Consider the following 20,105-nt stretch of genomic DNA (forward strand, 5'->3'; position numbering starts at 1 on the left):
CAAACAGTGAGAGCTTTACTTCTCCTTTTCTGATCTGGATTCCTTTTATTTCTTTTTCTTCTCTGATTGCTGTAGCTAGGACTTCCAGAACTTTGTTGAATAATAGTGATGAAAGTGGACATCCTTGTCTTGTTCCTGATCTTAGGGGGAATGCTTTCAGTTTTTCCACCATTGAGAATAATGTTTACTGTAGGCTTATCATATATGGCCTTTACTATGTTGAGGTAGGTTCCTTCCATGCCCATTTTTTGAAGCATTTTAATCATAAATGGGTGCTTAATTTTGTCAAAAACTTTTTCTGCATCTATTGAGATGATCATATGGTTTTTATCTTTCAATTTGTTAATATGGTGTATCACACTGATTGTTTTGCATATATTAAAAAATCCTTGCATTCCTGGAATAAGTCCAACGTGATCATGGTGAGCTTTTTGATGTGTTGCTGAATTCTGTTTGCTAAAATTTTGTTGAGGAGTTTTGTATCTATCTTCATCAGTGATGTTGGCCTGTAGTTTCTTTTTTTGTGTTGTCTTTGTCTGGTTTTGGTATCAGGATGATGGTGGCCTTGTAGAATGAGTTTGGAAGTGTTCCTTCCTCTGCAATTTTTTGAAAGAGTTTTAGAAGGCTAGACATTAGCTCTTCTCTAAATGTTTGATAGAATTCTCCTGTGAAGCCTGGCCTTTTGTTTTTGGGGAGATTTTAGGTCACAGCTTCAATTTCAGTGCTTGTAGTTGGGTGGTTTATAATTTCTGCTTCTTCCTGGTTCAGTCTTGGAAGATTGAACTAAGAATCTGTCCATTTCTTCCAAGTTATCCATTTTATGCCATATAGTTGTTCATAATAGTCTCTTATAATCCTTTGTATTTCTGCATTATCTGTTGTAACCTCTCCTTTTTCATTTCTAATTTTGTTGATTTGATTCTTCTCTCTTTTTTTCTTAATGAGTCTGGCTAAAGGTTTGTTAATTTTGTTTATCTTCTCAAAGAACCAGCTTTTAGTTTTATTAATTTTTACTATTGTTTCTTTCATTTCTTTTTCACTTATTTCTGCTCCAATATTTGTGATTTCTTTCCTTCTACTAATTTTGGGGTCTTTTTTTTCCATTTGTTTTTGGTATAAAGTTAGGTTGTTTTTTCTAAACAAAGTTTAGGTGTTTTCCTTGTAAAGTTTCAATTTTTCTTATTTCTTGAGTTAGGAATGTATTGCTATAAGCTTCCCTCTTAGAACTCCTTTTGCTGTACCCCATAGATTTTGAGTTGTCATGTTTTCGTGGTCATTTGTTTCTAGAAAGTCTTTGATTTCCCTTTTGATTTCTTCAGTAACCTGTTGGTTATTTAGAAATGTGTTGTTTAATCATGTGTTTGTGTTTCTTAGTTTTTTTCTTGTAATTGATATCTAGTCTTATAGTGTTGTAGTTGAAGAAGATGCTAGATATGATTTCAATTTTCTTAAATTTACTGAGGTTTGATATATGACCAAAGATGTGGTGTATTCTGGAGAATGTTCCATGTGCACTTTAGAAGAAGGTGTATTCTTCTGCATTTGGATGGAGACTGTCCTGAAGAAATCAATGAGATCAATGTCATCTAATATATCATTTAGGACTTGTATCTCCTTATTAATTTTCTGTTTTGATGATCTGTCCATTGGTGTGAGTGAGGTGTTAAAGTCTCCTACTATTACTGTGTTACTGTGAATTTCTCCTTTTGTATCTGTTAATGTTTGTCTTATGTACTGAGGTGCTCCTATGTTGGGTGTATAGATATTTACAATTGTTATGTCTTCCTCATGGATTGATCCCTTGATCATTACGTAGTGTCCTTCCTTATCTCTTGTAATCTTCTTTATTTTAAGGTCTATTTAGTCTGATATGAGGATTGCTACTCCAGCTTTCTTTTGCTTCCCACTTGCATGGAATATATTTTTCCATCCTCTCACTTTCTGTCTATATGTGTCTTGAGGTCTGAAGTGGGTTTCTTGTAGACAGCATAAATATGGGTCTTGTTTTTGTATTCATTCAGCTAGTCTGTGTCTTTTGGTTGGAGCATTTAATCTGTTTACATTTAAGGTAATTATTGATATATATGTTCTTATTGCCATTTTCTTAATTGTTTGGGGTTGATTTTGGCTTCCCTGGTGGCTCAGAGGTTAAAGCATCTGCCTGCACTGCGGGAGACCTGGGTTCGATCCCTGGGTTGGGAAGATCCCCTGGAGAAGGCAATGGCAACCCACTCCAGTATTCTTGCCTTGAGAATCCCATGGATGGAGGAGCCTGGTGGGCTACAGTCCACCAGGTCGCAAAGAGTCGGACATGACTGAGCAACTTCACTTTCACTTATTGCCATTTTCTTAATTGTTTGGGGTTGGTTTTGTAGATTTTTTTTTTCTTCTCTTGTATTTTTTGACTGTGTAAGTCCCTTTAACATTTGTTGTAAAGCTGGTTTGGTGGTACTGAATTCTCTTAACTTTTGCTTGTCTGAGAAGCTTTTATTTCTCCATCAATTTTGAATGAGATCCTTGCCGGGTACCGTAATCTTGGTTGTATATTTTTCCCTTTCAGCACTTTAAATATATCCTGCCACTCCCTTCTGGCCTGCAGAGTTTCTGCTGAAAGATGTTAAGCATATGGGGTTTCCCTGTATGTTACTTCTCCCTTGATTCTTCTAATATTCTGTTTTTGTGTTTAGTCTTTGGTAGTTTGATTAGTGTGTATCTTGGTGTGTTTCTCCTTGGGTTTATCCTGTATGGACTCTTTGTGCCTCTTGGACTTGACTGACTATTTCCCTTTCCATGCTGGGGAAATTTTCAACTATAGTCTCTTCAAGAATTTTCTCCTACCCTTTCTTTTTCTCTTCTTCTTCTGGGACCCCTATAATTCAACTGTTGGTGCGTTTGATATTGTCCTGGAGGTCTCTGAGACTATCCCCAGTTCTTTTCCTTTTTTCTACTATATTCTGCTCTTCAGAAGTTATTTACATCATTTTATCTTCCAGCTCACTGATTCATTCTTCTGCTTCAGATGTTCTGCTTTGATTTTTCCAGAGTATTTTTAATTTCAGTAATTGTGTTGTTTGTCTCTGTATGTTTATTCTTTAATTCTTCTAGGTCTTTGTTAATTGATTCTTACATTTTCTCCATTTTGTTTTCAAGGTTTTTGATCATCTTTACTATCATTATTCTGAATTCTTTTTCAGGTAGTTTGCCTATTTCCTCTTCATTTATTTGGACTTCTGTGTTTCTAGTTTGTTCCTTCATTTGTGTAGCATTTCTCTGCATTTTCATTATTATATTTTAACTTATTGTGTTTGAGGTCTCCTTTTCCCAGGATTCAAGATTGAATTCTTTCTTCCTTTTGGTTTCTGCCCTCCTAAGATTGGTCCAGTGGTTTTTGTAAGCTTCCTGTGGGGTGAGATTTGTGCTGAGTTTTTGTTTGTTTGTTTTTCCTCTGATGGGCAAGGCTGAGTGAGGTGATAATCCTGTCTGCTGATGTTTGGGTTTGTATTTTTGTTTTGTTTGTTCTTTAGATGAAGTGTCCTGCACAGGGTGCTACTGGGGGTTGTGTGATGCCTGGTCTTGTATTCAGTTGGATTCCTTTGTGTGATTTCTCACTATCTGACACTACTAGGGTTAGTTCTCTGGTAGTCTAGGGTCTTGGAATTAGTGCTCCCACTCCAAAGGCTCAAGGCTTAATCTCTGGTCAAGAATGAAGATTCCACAAGTGGTTTGTTATGGCATTAAGTGAGAGTAAAACAAATATCCAAAAATGAGAAACCAAAGATGAACCCCAGACAAATGACAGTTATAAAATCAGGGAAATAATAATTAAATAATGGAGTATACACATATACATATACACCTAGAAGCAAAGTCAAAACAGTCCAAGAAAAATAAAGTATAATAGATTGACCTGGAAAACAAAGGAAATAAAAAATTTTATTTACCAGTTAAGAACAAAACTAACTAAAGTTCAAACTGAAAAACAAAATTAAGCAAGGTGTCAAATGGGGAATAAAGCAATGAAAACAAAACTAAGAAACATGTTGAAAGGAAAGGGAAGAAAGAAAGAATAGATATGCAAAGTTAAATAGAGGTAGATGAAGATTTATATATGTTAAAATTTAACTGCAAGGGGAAAAGAACAGTAGGAAAGGCAGACAAAGGAATAAATGTAGAAAAAATATGATATGTTTTTAAAAATTAAAATTATAAAAAAGATAAAAGAAAAAAAAACAGAAGAAGAAAGAAAAATGGAAAACCCCACAGAACTGCAAAAGCCCAACATAGAGCCAGAGGTTTATAAGAACAATAAAAAGTGTGACTGAATATACCCATATTCATATATACCCATAAGCAAAATCAAGCAGTCCTACAAAAGTAAAGTACAATAGATTGACTCGGTGAACAAAGGAAATGAAAAATTACATCTACCAGAACAAAACTAACCAAAGCACAAACTGGAAAGCAAAACTAAAGAAGGTGCCAATTCGGGAATAAAGCAAGGAAAAAAAACTAACAAGTATGTTGAGAGGAAAGGAAAGAAAGAAAGAATAGATATGCAAAGTTAAATAGAGGTAGATAAAGAAGATTCATATACATTAAGGATTAACTGCAAGGGGAAAAGAACAGTAGGAAAAGCAAACAAAGGAATAAGTGTAAAAAAATAATAGGTTTAAAAAATTAAAATTAAAGAAAGAGAGAGAGAAAAAAAGGGAAACTCCACAGAACTGCAAAAGCCCAACGTAGAGGCAGAGGTTTATAACAACAATAAAAAATGTGACTGAGGGGGAAAAGGAAAAGCTCAAAAGCTTAATTAGATTTCATAGTGCCAATAAAATTGACAGCTACAACAGAGGGGGGAAAAAGAAAAAAAAAAAAAAGAAAAAATACAAAGAATCTACAGAAAAGTCAAAGAATAATAAATGTTTTTCTTGAATCACTGCTGTCAGAGTCCTTTCCCTCACTGGGAGTCACAGTTCACCTCACCTTCCTAGGATGCCCTCCAACACTGTGCTGATCTCTGGGCCTGCTGTGGGGGCAGCTCAGATTCTAATCTGGCCCGACTCCTGTGTGTTCTTGCCTCCAGTGTTCACAGCTATCAGAACTAGTACATTTTCTTTTGTGGGAACTTTCAATGACCTTTTATATATTTCATAGACACAGAGTCTGGCTAGTTGATCTTGTGGATTTAATCTGCAGCTTGTACAGCTTGGTGGGAAGGCTTTGTGTCTTCTTCCTTAGCCACTCTGCCCCTAGGTTTCAATTGTGGTTTTATTTCCACCTCTGCATGTGGGTTGTCCACTGGGGTTTGCTCCTGAGGCTGCCCTAGAGGACTGGGTTTGCTCCTGTGAGGGCCAGGGGTGGATGTGGTGCAGCTGCTTGGGTCACAGGTGTTCTGGCAGCACCAGGTTCTCAGGGGAGTTGGCAGCTAGGGCAGCAGGAAATAGTGCTCTAGAAGGGTGTGGCAACCAGTATTGGCCAATATGCTCCAGTATTCTTGCCTGGAGACCCTCTGTCCCTGACAGAGAAGCCTGGCAGGCCACAGTCTACAGGGCTGCAAAGAGTCAGACACTACCTGTGCCCATAGACGCAAGATATGTCTTGCTTGTTGCAGCTCTGCCCCAGTGAGAGTTGAGTGTGAAGGTGGCGCAACTGCTTGGCTTGCGGGGACCCTGGCAGTGCCAAGTATGCAAGGACAGACTGCCTTTGCTGCAGAAGTTATGGTCCTCTCAGAGTCTTTTTTCCAGCCTCTTGTAGCTGGCAATTGAAGGCCTGTTTGGCTAGTCTTTCTCCATAGCTCTGCCTGTTCAGGTACTTTGAGGGCTCCCTTGCCTGGAGTCCTTCTCTGTTGTTCAGCACATCAGGCACATGGAGGTGCCTCCTGGCTGGGATCCTCCTCTGTAGATCAGCATGTCAGGCACTTAAAGGGGCACCTTAGGCGGGGTCCTACCCTGTAGATCTGCACATCAGTCACTTAAAGGAACATCCTGGGTGGAGTCCTGCTCTGTAGTTCAGTGCCTCAGGCGTTTTATGGGCCAGCCTCTCTATTGTTCAGGTGCTGGTGTGTGGGGAGAGAGAGGCTATGGTGATGGCTCCACCCGCTATGCGTGACTCAGCGGTATTGCCTTGCTTCCATGGCTGCCTGGCTTTCCTCCACAGGCATTTCCCACCATAACCTCCTTCCTCACATCCCCTCAATCCATCTTTCTGCAATCAACAGCAGCCTTTGCCCTGGGATTGCTCCACAGTCCCCAAACGCCAGCTCCCAACCACTGTGCCTTCCAGGGGACCTGTGTCCCTGTCCAGGGTATGTATGGCTGCAGCAAAGACTGTCTGGTCCTCATTCTATTTAGGCTGCTGCAGATCAGCTGTTTCACTCTCAGCCTTAAATGTTTCTCCTCTGACTCAGACAATCGCCTTGATGTGGGGATTGGGCCCCTGCTTCAGTTCTCCCACCCACTGAGGGCAGATCCAGTCCTACTAACACTCCTGCTTTTCCCCCTAGTTCCTTGTCCTGCTGAGTTTTGCGTGATTCTATACATTCTTCACCTCTGGTCAGGTATTCCTGTCTGCTCTCAGCTGGTGTTCTGCATTCTGCATGCGCTTCTGTGTCTGAAGGTATATTCCTGATGTTCCATGGAGAGATGTACTCCACATCCACCTACTCCTCCACCATCTTGTTCTCTTGGGTCCTCTGTTCTTTGAGTAGGATGGATGGTTCAATATCATAAAGATGTCAGTTCTCCCTAAGTCAATTTTTAAATTTAATACAACCTTAATAAAAATTCTAATTTTAAAAGGAAATTAGATGAATGAATATGAAGGTTCATGTGGAAAAATAAATATACAAGAGTAGTCAAGAAAACACTAAAAAAGAAAATTGTCTGAGGGGTGGAGACTAGCCTTGTTGTTATTGTCTGGTCACTCAGTCATGTCTGACACTTTGCAGCCCCATGGACTGGAGACTAGCCTTATCAGATGTTAAAATATAATTTTATATTATTTTAATTAAATATTGAAATGTAATTAAAATATTATGATACCAATATATTAATGGACAAACGGGCAAGTCATATAGAATAAAAAACCCAGAAATGGAGCCAAGAACTTACAGAAATTGAGTTTATGATAAAGATGGCATCTTAAATCAATATGTAAAGAGGGCGTTTTATAAAAACTTTCTTATTTCTTGCAGTTTAACACAATTTGTGATGAAAAATAAAATTCACTATCTCAGCCGTATTTAAATGTACAGGTTAGTGTTGTGAAACAGATCTTCAGAACTTTTTCATCTTGAAAAACTGAAACTCTATACTCATTAAACAATAGCTCCCTATTTCCCCCTCTGCTGAGCCCCTGGTAATCACCATTCTACTTCATGTTTCTATGAGTTTGATGACTTAAGATATCTCATTTAAGTGCTATTGTATAGTATTTGTCTTTTTGTGACTGGCTTATTTCACCATGTTATAGCATGTGACAGAATTTCTCTCCTTTTTAAGGCTGAATAATATTCCATTATATGTTAAATTTTGTTTATCCCATTCTTCAGCTGATGGATGCTTAGGTTGTTTCTACCTTTTGGTTATTGTAAATAATGCTGCTATAAGATGGGTGTACATATATCTACTTGCATCCCTGCTTTCAAGACAATAACCTTTTAAGACAAGCCTTTAAGATAAGACCAAGCATTTTTGCTTCCTTTTACATGCTGAAGACATTAAACATTCAATTGGTCAAGCATACGAGAGAAAAGACTAATGTTAAACCCTTCAAAAAGTAAAGTGAAAAATTTTCCTTACAGTATTTTAATGTTCCATCATTTAGATACATCATTTGTAGTGTGATAATATGGAGAAGACTCTTGAGAGTCCCTTGGACTGCAAGGAGATCCAACCAGTCCATTCTGAAGGAGATCAGCCCTTGGTGTTCTTTGGAAGGAATGCTGCTAAAGCTGAAACTCCAGTACTTTGGCCACCTCATGCGAAGAGTTGACTCATTGGAAGAGACTTTGATGCTGGGAGGGACTGGAGGCAGGAGGAGAAGGGGATGACAGAGGATGAGATGGCTGGATGGCATCACTGACTTGATGGACGTGAATCTGAGTGAACTCTGGGAGTTGGTGATGGACAGGGAGGCCTGGCGTGCTGCGATTCATGGGGTCGCAAAGAGTCGGACACAACTGAGCGACTGAACTGAACTGAACTGAAATATGAACAAAAGTGATTATCCACTAAGGACATTCATCTTATTTGCTTACTTTAGCATAGTTTTGATAAATTTGACAAAAAATTTAAATAAACAGAAAATATAATACATAAAAGATATGAAGATAAGTATGTCTAAAAATTTTGAAATCCATTTTAATTTGAGAAATATCAAGCATTCCATATGCTATTATCTTGGCTATAGGGTAAAGATACAATTATCTTAGAAGTCAACAGCTTAGGGCTTTCCTGCAGCCCTCTGATGTATGAGGTTAGTGATAAGGGGTTAGGATCAAGAGAATGCCAGTTGGTCTTTCATTGTTTTACTCCAGGATATACTCAAAATCTGTCATCCCTCAATTTCCAGTTCTTTGACTAATCAGGTGGTGCTAGGAACCCATCCCACAGAGATAACCCATCCCTTATCTCTGTGTTTGAAATCACTCATTTTGACCCCATGTTTTTCTTCCTAATACTTTTCTATTTTTGCTCCTACCAAGGTACAATCACTGGTTTGATGGAATGGCTTTACTTCACCAGTTCAAGATGGAGAAGGGCACAGTGACATATAGGAGCAAGTTTCTACAGAGTGATGCATATAAGGCCAACAGTGATCGTGATCGAATTGTGATCTCAGAATTTGGTACACTGGCTCTCCCTGACCCATGCAAGAATGTTTTTGAACGTTTCATGTCAAAATTTGAAAAGCCTGGTAAGCACCCTTTATTATGCCCAGAATTTTCAGGTAACAGGGATGATTCTTTAACTTATTATGACATATGTCAATCTTTTTTTATAAGTATGGATCTTGATATTTATTTTGATATGAGAGGATGTTTCAACTGCTTTCTCCCTTGATTGTGTGCTTTAGGATCTGCCATAGTAGTAAGCTGTGGTGTTTAAATAACTTTGGGGTTTGATTTCAGCAATTACTGACAACACCAATGTCAACTTTGTGCAGTACAAGGGTGATTACTACCTTAGTACGGAAACCAACTTTATGAATAAAGTGGACATTGAAACCCTGGAAAAAACAGAAAAGGTAAAATATAGGTTAAAATATAATAGACCCTAAAATTTCTCTCCATTCAAATACTTTTTAGAGTAGTTATTATCAGAAGAAAAAATTGTATTCTTAAACAAAATCAAAGTTACCCACTGATTCAGGTCATTATGTACCCTCTGTCATCATTAGAATGGCCTGCGGTGTTGGTTGTCCTTAAATATAATTCTAGATTTCTTCCTTAGTCCAACTGTCTGAAGGCTAGGGCAAAGGAGACATAGCATAGTACAGATTTATTCTTGTCATTTCATTTTCTGCTTAGCTATAGGTAGAATTGGACTGGAGATTACCTAGATCCATACTGCCCTGGAGAAGGAAATGGCAACCCACTCCAGTATTCTTGCCTGGAAAATTCCATGGACAGAGGAGCCTGGTGGGCTACAGTCCATGGGGTTGCAAAGAGTCAGACACGACTGAGCGACTAACACATACTGCCTTCATGTTATACATTAATTTAAAGCAAAATAAAATTTGGGGCCAGAATTTTAATCCTTATCCTTTTGAACTTTCTTGTGATCTGGATAATCATTTTTGTGCTTTTCTTGGTGGTGGTGGTAGGAGGGATTTTGTTTGGTTTTCTTGTTGTTTGTTCTTAGTTTCTTTTTCTTTAGTAGGAAAAATAATTTTGATTTCACAGAAGTGAGACATCAGGGCTTAAACTATAATTTTTATATCTTATTTTAAAAGTATTTGATACATCCCTACTGTCTATGCATCTAAATAGAGACCTACCCATGTATTTTAAGCCTCTGAATGGTCTTAAATTTTCAGGTTAACTGGAGAAAATTTATCGCGGTGAATGGAGCAACTGCACATCCTCATTATGATCCAGATGGAACAACATACAACATGGGGAACTCCTATGGGAAACATGGTAACATCGGGGTGGGAGTCTTTGAAAAAATAATTGGGAGTTAACTGTCTTCCCAGATTTCCATTACAGCTAAGATGTTAACTTATATGAAACTCATTTGAAAATTTCAGAAAGAAATCTCTGAAATTGAATTTCTGAACTTAAAATATGTAATTTATTATTATGTTCTCTGGTCTTTTTGTGTATATACTTAGAAGCTGATTTTCTATTTGATCTTTTCATCATGACTCACATTTTTATGTTCCATTATGCTTTTTGGCTCACATGCATTGTAGGGATTTTCAGTATATATTTCTCAAACTTGAATTTTTAAGAGGTACCATACTATAAGAAATTTAGAATGGTACAGCAAAGAGATAAAGAGAAGGTACACTGTAGGTTACATAGAGAGAAATTTATTTTTACCATGGGAGTAATACCCTACAAAGTAAGTTAAGGTTAAAGTTTGGTTGCATTTGCAGCTACTTACATCACATCCCCTTCCTGTTCATCTGTGTACTTTCCTAGCTGTCTGTTAGTCTGTTTCAGAAGGTTCTAATGGCTAATAATGATAGCTAACATTTATAGAGTAACTAGTGTGTGCTGGTGTTAACCATTTTTTCCCTTATAGTTTCTCATTTAATCCTATAACAAATCTCTGAGAAAGGTACAATTATTTTTATTTTTTTAATTGAGGTATAGTTGATTGACAACGTTGTGTTAGTTTCCCATATTCTTTTCCATTATGGTTTACTGCAAGATATTGAACATAGTTCCCTGTGCTTTACAGCAGGACCTTGTTGTGTATCTATTTTATATACAGTTTGTATTTGCTAATCCCATACTCCTAATTTATCCCCCACCCATTTCCCCTTTGGCAACCATAAGTTTGTTTTCAATGTCTGAGTCTATTTCTGTTTTGTAAATAAGTTCATTTGTATCATATCTTAGATTCCCATACAAATGATATCATATGATATTTGGCTTTCTCTGTCTTACTTCGCTTCGTTTGATAATCTCTAGGTCCATTGATGGCATTAAGAAAGGTATTATTACTCCCATTTTATAGATGAGGGCAGTGAACCTTGAGAAGATTTAAGATGCTTGCCTAAGCAAGCCTCAAGTGTCTAATACCAGGCTTGGCAGCAAGCCTGAATAACAGAGAAAAAGCTTGCTATTAGTCATTTTGTTAGATCATCTTAATAATTATATATCACTGAGTACAGAGGATTCTCTCAGGGCATGCAAATTCATTATCTTATACTCGAATATGCATCTCCCTCTGTTTGGAAAGGAATGTGTAAGTACAAGTATTAGAAGTTTCTGACTGTCTATCTTAGCTGTCAATCTATCATTTATAACCTATGAATCCTTTGTATAGGTTAACTTTTGAATAGGTTAATGTAAGGAATTGGCTTTTTGGGTTGTTCATCTCTACCTCTCCATATTTATACATATAAGTATATGTGAACATGGAGACTTCAGGTTTGTTTTTTTACTGGCTCAAGAAGATATAGGATACCCTGGAAACTTCATCATCCAGCCATCTCTGCTCTTTGTTACCTGACCTCAGGTAGGGATGTATTTTTCAAATCTGTTATAGGAAACATCAAACATCTTTTTAGGTAAAATCTTTAAGCAAGTGGGTAAACTGACTCAGCTTTTTTTTTTTTTTTTTTGGTCCATTCAATTTTTTTGATCATTAAAAATTCATTTCTTAAAAAATTAACTCTAATAACCAAGTGAGGCTTCCCTGGTGGCTCAGACAGTAAAGAATCTGCCTGCAATGCAGGAGACCCAGGTTCAGTCCCTGGGTTGGGAAGATCCCCTGGAGAAGAGAATGGCTATCCATTCCATTCATCAGGTACAGATGTAAGAGTTGCACCATAAAGAAGGCTGAGTGCCAAAGAATTGATGCTTTCGAATTTTGGTACTGGAGAAGACTCTTGAGAGTCTTGGGCAGCAGGAGATCAAACCAGTCACTCCTAAAGGAAATAAATCCTATTCATTTGAATGACTGATGCTGAAGATGAAGCTCCAGAACTTTGGCCACCTGATGCAAAGAGCTGACTCATTGGAAAAGACCCTGATCCTGGGAAAGATTGAGGGCAGGAGGAGAAGGGGGAAACAGAGGGTGAAATGATTGGATGGCATCACCGACTCAATGGACATGAGTTTGAGCAAACTCCAGGAGATAGTGAAGGACAACGAAGCCTGGTGTGCTGTAGTCCATGTAGCAAAGAGCTGGACACGACTTAGTGACTGAACAACAGCAACAGCCCACTCCAGTGTTCTTACCTGAAGAATTTCATGGACAGAGAGGAGGCTGGTGGGCTATAGTCTATGGAGTTGCGAAGAGTTATAGATAACTTTGTATATAGTCCATAATATAAGAAATACTGTTTAACCATTTTTATTTATTTTTCTAAAATAAATCCTCATTAGATCAGTGATTCTTAGCCTTTAGAACACCCCAAAGCCATCTGGAATGCTTTCTAGCATTCAGTGGGCTTCATCTTCAGATATTCTGGTTCAGCATACTTGAAAAGGGGCTAAGAATCTGCATTGTAACCAACCCTTTACTCCTTATCTTGATGCATTTTAACAAGATCTCCAGGTGATTTTGGTGCAAATGGCCTATGAGTCTCTGAGAAACCTTGCACCAGTCATTATGAGTTGTACTTGTTATTGTGCCTCAATTTGATGTTTATGCAAAGTCCTGAGGTGTCTCCCAGAGTTAGACACAAAGTATTGAGCAAATCATTTCTCTGGGCATTTAGTCCTCTCCTGTGTGTTTCCTGGGTGTCTGTCTGCCTTGTACATACCTTCAAGACTTACAGTTAGGACAGTTCATCAACTTGTAGTGTTCAAATTTAGTAAATTGAGTAATCGTCATTTAATCCAATTGCTGAGATAGGAAATTCTTCTCTTGATACTCTAATCTCAAGTAAAACTGGATTTACTTCTTTTTTCTTACTTGATTATTTGGTTCAGTGAGGAGTTTTTGAACTAGAACACAAATGTATGTGTAGCTGCAGAGAGATCAACTAAACTATATGTGTTTGGGGGACATTTAGTGATTTTTTTTTTTGGTAAATAAAGTGCTTGCTAGTAATTTCTACCTTTACAAAATAAAAAGCTTTTAATTTTTTTCACTTTTCCAGATATTTTCAAAAAGCCCTTCTAAAAGTAACAGAAATCCTCTAAACATTTAATCTAGGTAGTTTTAAGTACTAATTTAAAATAATGCAATCTCTTAGATAGACGCTTACCGTAGATGGAGATGGAGATGGTAGTATTGGAACTGTAGAGTTTATCTTTCATTTCTTTTATAACTCATCACTATATAAAGCATGATGTTTTATTTATAATTGTTTCTCAAAACATATAGTATCCTAACCTAGACCTCCACACTAGTTGCTTACACAGTGTTTTTACTAGGATGTCTAATAGAGGTTACAAAATCAATTTTTTAAAACCAAACTTTTGATCTTTCTCCCTAAATTTCTCTGCTTAAAATCTTCCCCATCTCAGTTTCGGGTAACTCTGTCATTCTACTTGCTTAAGATGATAACTTTGGAATCATGTTTTATTCCTCTCTCACATCCACATCTAATGGGTCAAAAAGTAATTTCAGCAATGCCTTCAAAATATATCAAAAATCCAGCTATGTCATATCACCTCCACTGCCCCAACTCTGGTTGGGCCACCATTATTTCTCACTTGAATTATTGTAATAGCTTCTTAACCAGTCTCCTTGCTTCCTCCCTTTACCTGACTTCAGTTTATTCTCAGTATATCAGCCAGTTATCCCTTTAACCTACCCCACCTCATCTAGAATTTTCTCTCTGCTTCCTATGGGCAGGGCAACACTGCCCTCACTGCAGTTATTTGAATACTCCAAACTTATTCTTGGCTGAGAATCTTTGCATTTGCTCTTCTCACCTCATAGCTCTTGGTAAAGAATCCGCCTGCAATGCAGGAGACCCCAGTTGGATTCCTGGGTCAGGAAGATCCCCTGGAGAAGGGATAGGCTACCTATTCCAGTATTCTTGGGCTTCCCTTGTGGCTCAGCTGGTAAAGAATCTGCCTGCAATGCAGGAGACCTGGATTTGATCCCTGGGTTGGGAAGATCCCCTGGAGAAGGGAAAGGCTACCCACTCCACTGTTCTGGCCTGGAGAATTCCATGGACTGTATAGACCATGGGATCGCAAAGAGTTGGACACAGCTGAGCTACTTTCACTTTCATCACCTGAAATGCATTTCTTCCAGATATCCTCAAGGCTCTCTTCCTCACTCCCTTCAGGTCTTGACTCAAATGCCACCTTCTTAGTGAAGCCTTCCCAGACCACCATAATTTAAGTTGCAAATAGTAGCAGCCCACATCCTTATACACTCACTTCAAATTCCCATTCCCTTGTTTACTCCTCATTATAGTTCTCATCTGATGCATTATATTTTTACTTATTGTTTGATTTTTTTTAAAATTTGAGTTTTATAAAAGAAGAGCCTTTTGTCTATTTTGTACACTATTTTGCTGTACACAGGTGTCTAGAATATGCTACTTAGGACTCTTAGAAGAGTGCCTGGAATATAGTTGACACTCAGTCAGGGCTTCCCAGGTGGTGCTAGTAGTAAAGAAGCCTCCTGCCAATGCAGGAGACTTAAGAGATGCAGATTGGATCCCTGGGTCAGGAAGATCTCCTAGAGGAGGAAATGGCAACCCACCCCAGTATTCTTGCCTAGAAAATCCCATGGACAGAGTAACCTGGTGGGCTATGGTTCATAGGGTTGCAAAGAGTCAGACATGACTGAAGTGACTTATTGCTCAAGGAGCTGCTGATAAATGAGTAGGGAACTGGATGGTTATCCTGTTTCAAAAGAGGTGAAGAGATTGTGAAATTCTATAAGTTACAGGTTCTTCAGGACCTACGCTGGCACTTCTAACACCAGAAAGATAATTCAATATGATCTCAGTATTTGTTCATTCACTGAGTTATTTAACAAACATATGTTCTTAGTCAATCCAACAATAGTTTTTTATAGTTTACCTACAGGTCAGTGTTTGGTACTGAGGATGCAAAGATGTGTCAGACATAGTTCCTGCTCCAGAAGAGCCTAGTCTACTAGGAAACAGATAAATACACAGAAAATTATAGTAAATGAGATAAGTACTATGACAGTGTAGAATATAATCAGAGCATAAAGGAGGGGCAACAAATATCTTTGGAGGGGAAAGTCTGCTTAAGGAGTGGGTACCTGAGTTGATTATTGAGGAAGTAATAATAGTCAGATGAATAATTGCATGAGTGAATGTTGATAAGATGGGAGGAGAGGGGACCCAAAGTGACCCCAAGCGTCTAGAAGACTGAAAGGAAGAAGTTGGACATAAGTACAAATGGACACTGTAGTTTTTGGAACTGGGGAGTGAGGAGATGGACAAATAGAATTTGAAGATATTCCTGGCTGCTATCCTATCTTTTCCTGTGAAGCTGGGATTGAGTTCATCTTCAGAGAGCTAGAAGGGAACCGTTTGTGAATATTAAAATACAATAGCTGTTGGTTGGTTACTTTGTGTATGATGTTTCAAAACCTTAGCTAATACTGTTTATAAAGTTAATATATTTTTTATATCCATGTCTTTGAAATAACCCCTTATGAAATATATGTGTCATACATATTGCATAAATCTTTTAATTGCTTTTGCCTAGTCTACAAATACAAGGGCTATCTTTTATTCTTCAAATGCATGTAAAACAGTTAAGATAGGACTTTCCATTTTCCAGGTTCCTGCTATAATGTTATTCGGGTTCCTCCAGAAAAATCTGACCTTGGGGAGACAATCCATGGAGCCCAGGTGATATGTTCTATTGCTTCTGAGGAGGGGATGAGACCTTCTTACTACCACAGCTTTGGTGAGCTCATAAATAAGGCAAAATTTAATGGGACCTGCCTTAATATCACTGTTGCAGGGGAACTAGTTTTGGAAAATAGTGTGTTAATATAGTTTATCAGAGTATGGTGATAAGAGACCAAGGTTGTGTTTTGATGTGAATTAAGTTCATTCTGTTTAGTCATGTATCGCTTACCCTAGCCAACTGACTGATGGAAGAGATATTTTAATACAAGCAGTTATGAAAAAGTTGTTAACAAGTTTTTCATTAATTGACTGCTCTAGGAAACAGCTGTCAGTTTAGGAAGTTATCAGTTCCTTCCCAGCACATTGAGTCAGGGAGAAATAGGCTGAGATTTAGTCACCCAACTATAATTCCACTTAAGTTCTCTATGAAGAACAGCCTCTCCCTCCAGCCCCCTGCTCCAGGATGAAACAATGAATAACCCCTAGTCATAGAAATTATCTCTTTGGTTTGTTTTGTATTGTGTTGTTTGTCATTGAATAAATACAAAGGAAAAATATACCTTTATGCGTGTTTCCACAATAGAAGCTATGGGCTTTGGGTGATTATGATGTGTCAATGTAGATGCATCAGCTATAATAAATGGACCACTCTGGTGGAGGAAATTGATAAAGTGGGAGCTTAGAGTGTATGGGGATGGTGGTATATGGGAATTCTCTGTACTTTCTCCTTGGTTTTGTTTTGAGCCTAAAATTGCTCCAAAAAAAAAATCTTAATAAAAAAAAAGAATTAACCGTAAAAAATGGACAGAATTCAGTATTTTAGGTGATTTTAAAGACCACAAATAATAATCATGTTAATATTTTTGGGGAGGGAAATTCATATTCCACATAGATTGCTTCAGCTTTTTTACAGAATGTTTATTTTTTGCATTGTAAACTATTATAGCCAATCTGCTCCTGGATCCTTACCTCCAGTGTAAATAGCAAAAGGATTAAGGAATGAAGCTCTAGATCATAAATGACAATTTAATATAATGCTTCCTAAACCAAAACAATTTGAAAAGGAAGAAAGAAAAAGATTAAAATATGCAAGTTGAGGGCATTCAACCCAAGCTATTCTAAGAAGTTCCTGTTTTTTTTTTTTTCCCCTGGGACCTATGACTTTATTTCTTTTTTTTCTTCCTTTTTAAAAATTTATTTATTTTAATTGGAGGTTAATTACTTTACAATATTGTATTGGTTTTGTCATACATCAACATGAATCTGCGGTATGTGGGAATTCTCTGTACTTTCCCCTTGGTTTTGGTTTGAGCCTAAAATTGCTCCAAAAAATAAAATCTTAATTAAAAAAAAAAGAATTTAACCATAAAAAATGGACACGGGTATACACGTGTTCCCCATCCTGAATCCCCTTCCCACCTCCCTCCCCGTACCATCCCTCTGGGTCATCCCAGTGCACCAGCCCTAAGCATCCTGTATCATACATCGAACCTGGACTGGCGATTCGTTTCATATATGATATTATACATGTTTCAATGCCATTCTCCCAAATCAACCCCTCTCCCTCTCCCAGAGTCCAAAAGACTGTTCTGTACATCTGTGTCTCTTTTGCTATCTCACATCAGGGTTATCGTTACCATCTTTCTAAATTCCATATATATGCGTTAGTATACTGTATTGGTGTTTTTCTTTCTGGGTTACTTCACTCTATATAATAGGCTCCAGTTTCATCCACCTCATTAAAACCGATTCAAATGTATTCTTTTTAATGGCTGAGTAATACTCCATTGTGTATAAAAGTTCCTGTTTTTATGTAGGAACAGAAAATATATATAGCAAAGCTGAGAAATGATGAAGAATTATTTCTGATTGGCATTTGTTTAGGTCAGCAGTAATATGTCCAACTGTTCTGACAAGTCCCCATAACTGTTGCATTTCAGACATCTCTATTTTGCCAAATAACATTTTATTATTTACTTGAACCATTTTAGGAATGACAAGGAACTACATCATCTTCATTGAACAGCCTCTAAAGATGAATTTGTGGAGAATCATCTCTTCTAAAATTCGAGGAAAGCCCTTTTCAGATGGAATAAGCTGGGAACCCCAGTATAATACACGGTTTCATGTGGTGGATAAGCATACTGGTCAGGTAGAGAATTTTGACTGTGAATGATTAGACGTGAAGGCAAATTTCCATATCACTGATTTTGGGTATTTTTTACATAAGCCACTCTTAATTAAAGGATATTGTCTTCTTCCATAAGGAGGGCTAGCTATTTATTTTTAATTAATACAGTGAATTTTGCATATCAGAAAATTATAGGAAATGGTTTTATCCTTTAAATTATCTGATTCAATTACAAAATGAATTGACAATAAAAATGACGTCTAGGAAATCCTCTTAGCATGTTAGCATGGATTTTTCTGTATAATAATATTTGCCAAAGAGAATATTGTTCATGCAGACATCTTCTGTAACTTTTGCAATTATATTTTTATTAGTTGCTTTTATGACATTTTGATATACAAGTATGATAATATCACCAAAGTCCAAAGTGTATCGGTTAAATATCTTTCTATAGATGCCTGATAAATAGCATTATTATATTTGTCTACTTTTTAACCCCTTAAAGAAATAGTATCCCAAATTTACTGTAGTCCCGCATATAATTTCATTACCAAAAAAATCCCAGGTTAGTAATGAGAGCATTTTCCAGAGAATTAGTCACTTAATTTATCATAAACTTTTTAATACAAGTATTTTCTATTTAACCATGTACTAAAGAGTTTAGGATTTATTTTTTCTTCAAAATATTGGGCCATATTTCATGAGAACTGTGAAGTTAGTTAAATCAGTTGATTGATCTATATCAAATAGCTTCAGTTTATTGATTAATATGAGATGAGATGATTTTAAATCAAAACATATTTGCTTCTACATTCCAAATTCTGGTTTTTATACCTACCAGGCCTATTACTTAAAGGGAAAGAAATCTTAATTTGAACTTTGTGGATCTGTACCCTAAAGGAAATAAAATATCTCTTTCTCATTGTCTGTGTTCCTGCAGCTTCTTCCAGGAATGTACTTCAGTAAACCTTTTATTACTTTTCACCAAATCAATGCCTTTGAGGACCAGGGCTGTGTTGTCATTGATTTGTGCTGTCAGGATGATGGAAGAATTTTAGAAGTCTACCAACTACAGAATCTTAGGAAAACTGGGAAAGAGCTTGATCAGGTAGAATTCTCTGATTTGTCAAGAGTGGTCAAAATAATTTTGGTCTAGCCAAGTTCTGGCTTTGGGCTTGAAATTTGCAATTTCTCTTGCCTTTTTGGCAAATAAAGAGGGAGAATGGTTTTAAATCATTGAAGACACAAGTTTGTAATTTATTTATTTAATACTTCAAAATAATTTGAAATATGTACTTAATGCTTAATAAATAAAACTTATATTAAAGAAAACCAAGAAATATGTTTTGAAACACTTGTGATTAGTTCCTTATTACTCTTGAGCACTAAACATGCTTATATTTCTTAGAAGGGATAGTAAAATGGTAAGCAAAGGAAAACTATAATATTAATCCTTCGATAAAAGAAAATGTCTTAGTTCCTCAGCTTGAAGGGATTCATTTTTTCCTGATAATCAATCTAAGGCAGAATTTTTCCTTGGATTGTGTAATGAAAATTGTTTTCTGCTATAGTAGTTTTATTTTTTAAAAACATTACTTTTAAGGTTTACTTACATTTACTTAGCTTACTTATGTTATTATACCTGTATGGTAGGTCTTGATATCTTGATATATACAGTATAAGGCCTTTAGCTCCTTTCTATGTAAAGATTACCTCAGTTTTTGTTGGCCTTTTGCATTTCCATAAGTTTTAGAATCAACTTATTAGTTTTTGTAAAAGCAAACAAGCAAACAAACCAAAAAAATCCATAGTTGGGATCATATTGTATGATCTGTATAGATTAATTTGGACATAACTGACATCTTTACAATAATGAGAAATATTGAGTCTTCCAACTCATGAACAGAGAATATCTCTCCATTTATTTTAATCTTTTAAAATATCTTTTTAAAAGTTACCTTTACATTAACAAAATTTATTCTTTTTATTTATT

General features: G+C 36.8%; 1 protein-coding gene across 3 annotated transcripts in view; it reads left to right on the forward strand.

Annotated features, from left to right (window-relative positions):
• Window positions 1-20,105, forward strand: part of BCO2 (beta-carotene oxygenase 2) — a 66,362-nt gene that overhangs the window by 28,584 nt on the left and 17,673 nt on the right. The window contains exons 3-8 of one of the 3 annotated variants that reach the window (XM_068988592.1): window positions 8,705-8,949; window positions 9,131-9,246; window positions 10,039-10,141; window positions 15,908-16,036; window positions 17,973-18,133; window positions 19,053-19,220. In XM_068988592.1, the coding sequence (XP_068844693.1) occupies window positions 8,705-8,949; window positions 9,131-9,246; window positions 10,039-10,141; window positions 15,908-16,036; window positions 17,973-18,133; window positions 19,053-19,220 (922 nt within the window). The remainder of the gene's footprint in view (window positions 1-8,704; window positions 8,950-9,130; window positions 9,247-10,038; window positions 10,142-15,907; window positions 16,037-17,972; window positions 18,134-19,052; window positions 19,221-20,105) is intronic. The other 2 variants (XM_068988593.1, XM_068988594.1) reach the window with 2 other exon arrangements.

This window comes from Capricornis sumatraensis, chromosome 16, assembly GCF_032405125.1.
Source record: "Capricornis sumatraensis isolate serow.1 chromosome 16, serow.2, whole genome shotgun sequence".
Lineage (NCBI taxonomy): Eukaryota > Metazoa > Chordata > Mammalia > Artiodactyla > Bovidae > Capricornis > Capricornis sumatraensis.